The sequence below is a fragment of the Onychomys torridus genome, chromosome X, assembly GCF_903995425.1.
Source record: "Onychomys torridus chromosome X, mOncTor1.1, whole genome shotgun sequence".
Taxonomy (NCBI): Eukaryota; Metazoa; Chordata; class Mammalia; order Rodentia; family Cricetidae; genus Onychomys; species Onychomys torridus.
In genome coordinates, this window is record NC_050466.1 from 6,956,394 (window position 1) to 6,967,569 (window position 11,176).

The window sequence follows — 11,176 nt, forward strand, 5'->3', positions numbered from 1 at the left end:
GCTTCTGCTTCTCCATAGCTTTGCGTCACATGCTGCTTTCTGTTCCTTTTTGTTTTTATTTATCAAGACAGGCTATCATATAGCCCAAGCTGACCTCAAACTTGTTATGTAGCCAATGATGGTCTTGAACTCCAGATTTCTCCTGCCTTCATCCACCAAGTGCTGGGATTCCAGGCCTGTGTCACCACGGCCAGATCACATGTGGCTTCAACACAAATCCCGGGCCCAGTACTAGACAGGCTTGCACTCACAAGAGCTTGCTGGCCAGTGGCTTAGTGCTTATTTCATTTTCATGGAGAAGGAATGAATCCAATTAGCCGCGCTTACATCAAAGCGTAATGGCACAAACAGCTGTGCCTGGGAGGAGGCAGCAGAGACCCATGGGACTTGGAGTGGGGCATGTTTTCTTAGAAACAGTGCTTGGTAACAACTGCTGGAGAACTATGGACAATGAGTGCCAGAGGCTCCTCAAAGGTCAGAATGTACAGTTCTTTCATATTGTAGTTAGACACAGGAGCTCAGATTAGGTATGTGGGCTGGGGGACAGTAAGCCTCAGTGGAAAGTTAAACAAAATTAGAAAATTAGTGCCATTTACCTTCCGCCGTGCCCCCCCATTTCACTTTCTTCTTTTGAGATCAGGAGAATAATGCACTTAAGTGCAAGACTGTAAGAGTCAATGAAATAATGTTATGAATCTATGAACAAACATTTATTAAACTTGACTAGTACAGCTAGGCATTAAGGCATACACTTGTAATTTTAGTACTTGGGAGCTGAAGCAAGGGCATTGTGAATTCAAGGCCAGCCTGGACTACAAGTGAAACACTGATTCAAATTTTAAAAAACTGATTATTATGAGAGAAAAAGAAATCCATAAAAATGGAGTGGCATTATACATGTTTGTGTCACCAATATGACATACATATGTTGCCACAGTTCCTAAACTATTTCCTATATTCACGATTTATGGGATTTTGTTCGTTGTGCATGGTGTGAGGTAAGGTTGAGATTCTTTTGATTTTCTGGGGATTATAATATGCAGGTCCAATTTGTCCTGGTCTACCTTGAACTAATCTTGCTACCATAAATTTGTAGAGTCTAGGCTGAGTTGTTAAATGTTACCAGGGAGCTTGGAGACCCTTTCAGAAGTCTTAGTCTGAATTTTGTTAATGAAAGCATGTGGCAGGCATGGTGGCGCACGCCTTTAATCCCAGCACTCGGGAGGCAGAGGCAGTTGGATCTCTGTGAGTTTGAGGCCAGCCTGGTCTACAGAGCTAGTCCAGGACAGGCTCCAAAGCTACAGAGAAATCCTGTCTCGAAAAAAAAAATTGAGAATAAACTGAAGAAATCTTGAGGCCAATTTTATTAGATTTTGAGGGGAAAAAAAAGTAGGCAAGGTGCAAATGAGCCCGAATGAGCATGCTTAGAACGGACACTTTTCAGAAAGGCAGGCAGACTAATCCTAACCCTGTAAACTACTGGCCTTATAGGGTGGGAGTTGGGAGAAGGAAAAGTATACTATCTCATTAAGGGATAATTATTTCTCCTATCCTTTTAGTGTGGTTTAAGGTGAACCTCTCTTCTTGAGGAAGGGTCCCTTGGCTAGGTGATCGACCACTTCAACTGGATTAACTCTTTTAAGTTTTGGCAGCTTGGAATGCTAGGGCTCTACCCAGGTGGAGAAATGGCTCTTTCAAGTTGGCCTCTCCACAGATCAAGGCCACTGTAACAGTTCTACTTTGATTCATGTAGAGTGGAGGGTCTTTATCAAAGTAATTCATGTTTCTTTTCATCTTTCATGCTTCTTTGTCATATTTTTCACTCATGTGTGTCATAAACTCCATAATACATTGCTATTTTGTTTTGAACAATCACTTGGCTGTTAAACAATTAAGGTGAGAAAAGAGAGGTTTTGTACATTTAGAGACACACCTACCATTTCCATTGTTCATTGCTTTTTGTCTAGCCTCATCTTCCTTCAGAGAAAGCCCACAGAGAGTTTATATATTGGGATTACCAGAGAAAGGTTTGTCATAAATATGCTAAAAGAATCGACAGGGGAAAGATGGGTATAATGAGTGAAAGCACAGGGAACATGACTTTCAAAAGAGATACAGAAACTAAAAACAGTAAAGATCTTGATACATTATCATGAGGACCTGAGTTCAATTCTTAGCACTCACATAAAAAACAGGAGCTGCAAGATTACAGCCTGTAAGCCCAGTGCTGAGGAGGCTCTCTGGGGTTTGCTGACCAGCCAGTCAAACTAAATGGGAGAGCTCCAGGTTCAGCAAGAAACTGTTTCAATAGGGTGGTGACTGAGGGAGAGACTTCATGTTGACCTCTGTCCTCTACGAACACACATGCACACCCAAAATATATTAGTTGCATGGATATGCCACATTTGTTCATCCACTCATCTGTTGATGTACTTGTTTGTTTCTCTTGGATGGTATGAAGAGTGGGCTATGACTCTTCCTGTTCAAGTGTTTCTTACAACACCTGTTTATAACTCCTTTCATTATATAGTTAGGTTTGGGACTCATAGCCAGCCATCAGTCACTCTGGTATAGCTCATAATATCCCCCTACACATATGAGTCTCATTTTTATAAAGTAGGTCTGCTTAATGTCCTTGGTTTCTTACTTCGAATGCATATTAGAATCATCCCCTTGGAGCTTTACAAATAACAATGCCTAGTCCCACCCCTAAAGATTTTGATGCAATTAGCTTGGGTTTGTGAGTATCAAAAGCTCTCATGTAATTCCTATGTGAAGCCCTGGTTAGCACACCCACATAGACCTTTCTTTGCAGTCTCCTTGTAGCATTAATTGTAGCTATCAACAGAAAATTTCAACTGATGGAAGATACTCTGCTATGATTGCAAACAGAACTCACCACAATATGTTATTATTTTTATATTTGAAATAGTTTTCTTGTTGCCTGCTTTTCTGGCTTACTAAGCACATACCTGGTCTTCATACCTGGTAAGCCAATGCTGGAGTTTTGTTGTCTGTTTTGAGAACTGATTTGATTCAACTTAAATTTTGCCTACTAATCCAGTAAATTAGTTACTATTTCTAATGGTTATCAAAGTTTCAGAGACCAAAGATTGGTCTCTAATGGTGATATATTGACTGTTTTGTAGAAATTTAAAATAAACTACAGCCGGTTTTTTTGAAATAGCCTATACATCCACATGGTAAGTATTCTTTTTTCATCAGGTAAAAAATGCCTGGCCAGGCAGTGGTGGCGCACGCCTTTAATCCCAGCACTCGGGAGGCAGAGCCAGGTGGATCTCTGTGAGTTCGAGGCCAGCCTGGGCTACCGAGTGAGCTCCAGGACAGGCACCAAAACTACGCGGAGAAACCCTGTCTCAAAAAACAAAAAACAAAACAAAAAAACAAAAAAAAGAAGGAAAAAAATGCCTGGTTCGGTGGTTCAGAGGAGCCACATTGGTTCCCAGCAGCCTCATCAGATGGCTCACAACTGTCTGTAACTCCAGCTGTTTGGGTACTACACTCACATGCACAGTGTGGCTCATGGTCTCAGTTCACGTCACTTTGGTGTTTCTGGGTCTGTGGGGAAGCAGTACAGCATGGTGAATGGGTTTGGTGGAGCAGAGCTGCTTGCCTCCTGGCCATCACAAGTAAGGAGAGACAGAGTCCTGGGACAAGATACACCCTTCAAAGCCTTTACCAGTGTTTGACCTCCTCTCACCCCCCCCCCACCTTCTTTTAAGACAGAGTTTCTCTGTGTAGCCTGGCCTCCCTGCCTCTGCCTCCAGAGTGCTGGGATTAAAGGTGTGCACCACCACCCACTTCCACCTCTTCATAGTCCACTCAGTTATGAAACAGCTCTCATGATCCAATCACCCCTCCAAAGCCCACCAACTGGCAACTGAGCCTTTCCTGTAGGAGGCTTTGAGGCATAGTTTTTAAATTCAAACCATAACAACGTGGTTCAAAATTTTAATCATAAAAAGAATATACAGCAGCTGGCATGGTGGCACATGTTTTTAATCCCAACACTTGGGAGGTAGAGGCAGGTGGATCTCTGTGAGTTTGAGGGCAGCCTGGTCTACAGAGTGAGTTCTAGGACAGCCAGGGCTAAACCCTGACCAACCAACCACACCCACAAAGGGCAATATACAATGGAAAGCTTCATTCCACATCTCTTAGCCTCTTGAAAGCATTTTAAAAACATTAGCAATTGCCTTTGGGATCTCTTGCATCAGTTGTGATAATTACATATCAGTTGTGATAATCTATATTATACAGTACAGTTAATAATATAATCCTCTATAGCTGGAGTTATTCACAGTTGTGAGCCACCTTATAATCCTATGAGTTGTCTACAAAGAGTTCTTAAAACACATGACATTCTTTGTCAAGAAACTCACAAAGGAAGGCATCAATTCCATTTACTTCTGCCATACTGTGTGCTTGGAACAATGCTGGCTGTTCATCAGGAGAAAAATGAGTCATAGGATTGAGAGTGTATTTTTCTTAATTAGAAAGGAGAAGAGAATAGAATGAAGGGTTGTTGGTACAGAAATGTGATACTTCAACTTAACCTAGTTGGAACGGTTGATGAGAACAGGTTACTCCTCTGTTCTGCAGAGGACTGCACTTAAGGTTTTCGGTCCTGCCTCCCTAGCAGAGTATACCAATCAACAGAGCTCTTATTCACAGCCAATCTGTGTTTTGTGTTTTTTTTTTTTCTTCTAGAGCTGAGGACCGAACCCAGGGCCTTGTGCTTGCTAAGCAAGTGCTCTACCACTGAGCTAGATCCCCAACTCCCTCACAGCCAACCTGATGGTATAGGTTCCAAGAATCTTGCTGGTAGCTTGACGTCTATTTCACAGTTTTTAGGCAGAAGGGAAAGGTATATCAAGCTTCCTCAACAGCAGAATATCGAAGTAGCCTGTTTTCAATTGAACACTCAAAGACAAACTTGAAAGGGCCCAATGCCCTTTGGAGCAGCTGAGAAAAAATGAAGTGTTCACAGAGATGAACTGCTGGAACTGAGTAAGCCTACAGGGGCAGCAGCGAGCATCTTGAACATACGCCTGTGTTGTCTATGCCTTCAGGTTCCCACAGGGGCTTAGAGAGGCGAGGTACTGTGTACAGGATGGGAGGGATATGGCAGGCCAGGCGTGTTTGCTGGACACTGAGCACATTGACATCTGGACACTCCATTTCCTTGGTGAAACTGAACACTGCCCGAGATCACTTGGTTGGAGATGGTCCATCTGTCAGTGCCACCTTCCCCGCTTCTCTTCTTTTCTACAGGGTCTTACATATCCTTGGCTGGCCTTGAACTCACTATGTAGCTGAAGATGATCTAGAGCCTGAGATCCTCCTGCCCCCACCTCCTGAGTGCTGGGATTACAGGCATGTACCATACACTCAGTTTATGCAGGGCTACAGATAGAACCCAGGGCTTTGTGTGCTAGCCAACCAATCACTCTGCCAACCAAGCTACATCCTCAGTCTCAATACAGTCTATTGATCCTCAGACTAGGCTTGGGACCACAGCCTTACACAAGGAAGCAGGCAATGACATCCTGTTTGCTGCTAGTGGCAACCATACTTGGAGAGGGCAGGTTTTGATGAGTTTATTTGATCATCCACTTGATTTTCAGAACAAAATTTATGAGCATTTTTCTTTCCCAGCATGAAGTAAACAAGTTTATAGAGAGTAAAGGCTGGTCAATTCTTTAGAAATGTAGGCGGTCACTGATAGTGTATTTAATACGCTGTCCTTGAAATAGGAGAGTCTATCTAGTGCTAGTGCTATGGCTCAGCAGGTTAGAGCATCTGCCACCAAGCTGGACAACCTGAGTTTGATCCCTGGGACCCACGTGATAGAAAGGAAAAAAACTGACTCCTGTAAGTTGTCTTCTGACCTCTGCATGTACACACCCATGCCAGGCACAAAATAAAGTAAGATAAGATGGGGGGAGAAGGGAAATAGGATCCTCATGGGGACAAGAAAAGAAAAGGTTCTCATGCCTTAATTCATAACCTGATAACCCCCCAAGAGTCTCTTTTCCCTTATAGATAATGTATGGCATGTGCTTGTCCTTTATCACAAGATAACAAGAAACCCTTCAGGATGACTCACCAGCCTCTGATCTTGGTGACTAACAAAAACCACTAGACCTCAAACTGCTCAAACAACCCAGGAAAATGCCTGTTTTTTCCCCTCCTATGTCTGCACCTAACCTGGATCTTCCACAATTAGTGATAATTTATTAAATTAAATTATTAAAATCAGTCCCCCTTTTCCTTCCAATTGAAACTTGTCTGTTGTTGGTTGTTTTTTACTCTTTGCTCTTTGGGGGGGGGGGGGCTGCCACCCAGCTCCCAAATAAATCACACGGAATCTTATTATTACTTAAAAATGCCTGGCCTTAGCTTGACTTATTTCTAGCCAGCTTTTCTTAATTTAAATTTTCGTGTCTCCCTTTTGCCTCCAGAGGCTTTACTCCATGGCTGGATGTGTGGCCCCTAGCATCCTCCTCTCCTTGTTCTCTTCTCACTTCTTGATCCCCCCCCCCATTTCTCCTTCTATTTATCCTCTCTGCCTGCCAGCCCTGACTATCCTTTCTCTTGCCTTGCTATTGGCCATTCAGCTCTTTATTAGACCAATGAGGTATTTTAGACAGTCAAAGTTAATAGAGATTTACAGAGTTAAAGAAATGCAACATAAAAGAATGCAATACATCTCTGCATCATTAAACAAATGTTCCAGAGCATAAACGATTGTAACACATCTTCAACTAATATTCCACAACACTTGTCTGAGAGTTCATTCTGTATGTTTCAGTTTTTATTTCTGCCATCACTGGGATCTGAGATTATCCTTAAATTTAACTTTTCAGTCACTGTTAAAGAAAAAAAAAAGAAATACAATAGGCTTTTCTTTCATTTCCACCCTGCCTTGAACTTTAGTTCTTCCTTTTTCATGAGGCTAAATTGACTCACTGGGGGTTTTTGAAAATTGAATTCTTATGGTGAAAGGGGCCAATGACACCAATAGAAATATAGGCACATTAAAAAGGTAGAAACACTTGACATTAACTTTGATATTTAACCCAATGTATCACATGAAACATCATTTTAATGTGTAACCCATATGTAATTGTTGAGGTAGTATTTTACTTTTTGACACCCTCTATATACTTGTATTATTCAATTTGGGTTCGACACATTTCAGATAGTTAGGGGCCTATGTGACTGCTGGCCACTGCACTGAGCAGCACAGGCCTTAATGTAGGGTATAGTGACACCCTCAGAGATTCCCCGATCCACACAACCAACAAACCTTCTAGTCACATTCTAAAAGCATACTGTGATGATACAGTTTAGGAACCTTAGAGGAAAGTGGGACGCAGGGACTATAGCAGAGATTTGCTTACTAAGCTAATAGGAAAGCAAAGGGGAGGGCACTGGAGGTGGGAAAACCTGTGTTGGTAAGCAGATGGCAAGGGGCCATTTGTTGATGCAGGACTTGGTGGAGGGTCTGCAACCTGCTACGGGGGCGACCTCTGACTACTGTTCTTTGTCTTTTCTTCTTCTGGCTCCTCTCTTGTCCAGCGGTGGTCTTCGGCCTGCCTTGCACCGGGGCCACCGAGGCCTGTTTGCAGGTCTGCCCTGCGGCCTGCACCTGCAGCAGCGTGGAGCGCGGCTGCTCGGTGCGTTGCGACCGTGCGGGCCTCCTGCAGGTGCCCACTGAATTTCCGTGCGAGGCGGCCTCCATCGACCTGGACCGGAATGGCCTGCGCATCCTGGGCGAGCGGGCCTTCGGCACGCTGCCGTCATTGCGCCGCCTGTCGCTGCGCCACAACAACCTGTCCTTCATCACGCCTGGCGCCTTCAAGGGTCTACCGCGGTTGGCCGAGCTGCGCCTGGCACACAATGGCGAGCTGCGCTATCTGCACGCTCGAACCTTTGTGGCGCTTGCTCGCCTGCGCCGCCTCGACCTGGCGGCCTGCCGCCTGTTCAGCGTGCCCGAGCGTCTGCTGGCGGAGCTGCCCGCCCTGCGCGAGTTCACGGCCTTCGACAATCTGTTCCGCCGCGTGCCTGGTGCGCTCCGAGGGCTGGCTAACCTGACGCATGCGCACTTGGAGCGCAGCCGCATCGAGGCTGTGGCCTCCAGCTCACTGCGAGGCATGGGGCGCCTGCGCTCGCTCAGCCTGCAGGCCAACCGCGTGCGAGCAGTGCATGCAGGGGCCTTTAGCGACTGCGGTGTCCTGGAGCATCTGCTGCTCAATGACAACCTGCTGGCCGCGCTGCCTGCTGCTGCCTTCCAAGGCCTCCACCGCCTGCGCACACTCAATCTGGGAGGCAACGAGCTGGGTCATGTGGCACGTGCCTGGTTCTCTGACCTGGCAGAGCTCGAGCTGCTTTACCTGGACCGCAACAGCATCACTTTTGTGGAGGAAGGCGCCTTCCAGAACCTATCAGGCCTCCTGGCCCTGCATCTCAATGGCAATCGCCTCACCATGCTCTCCTGGGCCGCTTTCCAGCCTGGCTTCTTCCTGGGCCGCCTCTTCCTTTTCCGTAACCCTTGGCATTGTGACTGCCATCTGGAGTGGCTGCACGATTGGATGGAGGGCTCTGGGCGTGTGGCTGATGTGGCATGTGCCTCCCCAGGTTCCGTGGCCGGCCTGGACCTCAGCCAGGTGGTCTTTGAGCACTCCTCTGATGGCTTGTGTGTGGACCCTGAGGAGCTGAACTTTACCACATCCAGTCCAGGGCCCAGTCCAGAGCCAGTGGCCACCACTGTGAGCAGGTTCAGCAGCCTCCTCTCCAAGCTGCTGGCCCCAAGGGTGCCCATGCAGGAAGTAGCCAACACCACCTGGGAGCTGGTCAACATCTCGCTGTACGACAGCCTTCCCTCTCGTGGAGTGGTGGTCTTGGGTTGCAAGGTCATGTTTCTCTTTGCCTCTTGCCTCTTGCTCACCCTGGCACAGTATGGCGTGTTCAGCCTGCAGAGGGACTGACTCTGCCACAGTGAAGTGACCCAAACCACTTAGGCCAAAAGGGGAGGGTTTGCTTGGCTGTGATTAGGAGTGTCTGTATTGAGAGGGGAGGGAATAGGATTAGGGTAAAAGTTCTTGCTGAGGGTGGAAGAAACACTATCTCCAAAGATAGCCCTAGACAGAGGAGCACTCTAGGAAATGCCACTGAAGTGGGTATAAATTTCTGCTCTTCTCACAGGGGCATCCATTGAAAAAGAGAAGTATGAACAAGGGCTCTTGGGTGGGTAGGTGAGGAATGGAAGTTCCTGGGACTCCCACCCTCCACCTCCAGGGCCTACATTAAAGCGGGACTCGATTGGCTAAGGACTGACTTGATTGGCTAAGTACTAAGAACTATCTTAGTACTTAGTACATGTACATGCCATCTCTTGTTTCAGTAGCCCACTAAACCCAATCCGTCTTTTCTAACACGATCCTCCTCTCTCTCCTATGCCCAGGAGCTTGGGGAAAACAAGGTTCAGGAAGGTGGACAGGCCATTAGAGAAGGGGCATGGGAAAGAAGAGACTGAGATCCAAGGCAGGTGGTGGTTGCTGAGGTCTGAGGTGTGTGTTAAGTGGAATTTAAAACAAAGATTCACTTCTTTTAGGCCACAATTGATCCTTTAGCATAGTCAGTGCCAGGCCTATGTTAAGGTGTGTTTGTAGACCACACTTATAAAATGCTACAAGGTAAATCAATAAGCTTCCAACTTTCAAGGAAGCACACAATCTTCTTTTAGCATTTCTTGTTGTAGGAAGGGTATCCCTTCCCACAGATGCTTTGTTAGCAGGGTAGAGGATCTCCAGCTGGGATGCGTTCATTAGGTATGAAATTCTTAGGAGCTGCTCGCATGGAGACTGACTAATGGCCCAGAGGGAAGGGGGAACTCAGATTTCTCAGGGTGCATGCCTGAGGGCACAGGTCTACCAGCACCTACAGTGAATGTGCAGGGGCTCTGAGCGTGGAGTGTATGAGGGTACAGATGCCGAATCCCACCCAGGGCCACTGACACACTAGTTCTTCTCAGGGTGGAGGTGAAAAAGAGCAGAGGTTGATTGTCTTGTCAGCCTCAGAATCGGCAGCTCTCTGGGCCCTGGCCATGAGTGTGAGCTTTGCAGGTTGCCCTCTAAATGTTGGCCTGTGGGCTGGAGATTATAGGTCAGTGGTGGATTATAGAGTGCTTGCCTAATATGGGTGAGGACCTGGCTTCTCTACTCATCACTGAAGGAAAAAAAACTGGCCAGTCACTTTCCAATCTCAGTCTAGTTGGCAGTAGAACTGACCACAACAGGTGCGGGTCCTGATGGGCCATGAGAGGATCAGGTCAGCAAACGTGCCATGTGTCTGCTAAATAGATGCTCCAGTTTGTCTCCACACAGTGAGCAGCAATAGCTGTATTTGTCAAGGTCCTGGAAATGTACAGTCTTCTTGTGCTGAGTTCCTTCCTTTGTATGTAGAGAGGAGAGCTTTCAAAAAACCCACACAGATTAGGGTGTGCCAAGCTGTCAATGACAACAGTATTTTTTCTTTTTTGAAAAGGTGATTTTTTTTATTGTTTGGTAATTTCATACATGCTTTGTGTGTGACAGGATCTCACTACATAGCTGGCCTTGAAGTCACGATCCTACTCAACCTCCTCAGTTGCTAGGATTACAGGCATGTGCCACAAACAGTATTTCTTAATAAGACTAAGTAATAGTACTAAGTAAAAACTACTGCAGTGTTCTAATAGGCTTGCCTACTTGAAGGGACACTAGCCCACTCGAGCATGTGGCTCTGGCCGGCCTTGCCCTTCTCCCCATTCCCTCTGCCTTGTTAAAACCCTTTAGATTACATTCCTGAAGCTAGCCCCCAAGGTCTATTCCCTCATTTGACCACTTCCTCCTCCTGAGGCTGACCACCAAACTCTAGCAATCAGAAGCCTTCTTTGGTTCACCTAATTAACATGCCCAATTAAAATCGAACACCTCATCCTAACACAGGGTCCCTCCCCTTTCATTTATAAACAGCCATTTGCCTATGTGCCACGTCTGTCTCCTCTCTATGCAGAGGCAGACCTTTGTCCCTCTGGGACAAACACACCTGCCCCCTTTCCCAGTCCCCTCCCCCTTCTCCCTCATCCCGCATCCTAGCATATTCTAAC

At 46.2% G+C, this 11,176-nt stretch overlaps 1 protein-coding gene across 1 annotated transcript; it reads left to right on the top strand.

The window, feature by feature from the left end:
- Positions 1 to 427: 427 nt before the first annotated feature.
- Positions 428 to 10,561, top strand: Nyx (nyctalopin). The gene is made up of 2 exons (XM_036175338.1): positions 428 to 474; positions 7,606 to 10,561. Exons 1-2 carry the CDS (start codon positions 444 to 446, stop codon positions 9,012 to 9,014), a joined length of 1,440 nt encoding a protein of 479 aa, XP_036031231.1. The 5' UTR covers positions 428 to 443; the 3' UTR covers positions 9,015 to 10,561.
- Positions 10,562 to 11,176: the final 615 nt, after the last annotated feature.

Coding starts and splice junctions, on each gene's coding strand:
- Nyx (XM_036175338.1), top strand. CDS start 444: ATGGACAATGAGTGCCAGAGGCTCCTCAAAG. Junction 475..7,605: donor GTGCCAGAGGCTCCTCAAAG/GTCAGAATGTAC, acceptor TCTCTTGTCCAG/CGGTGGTCTTCGGCCTGCCT.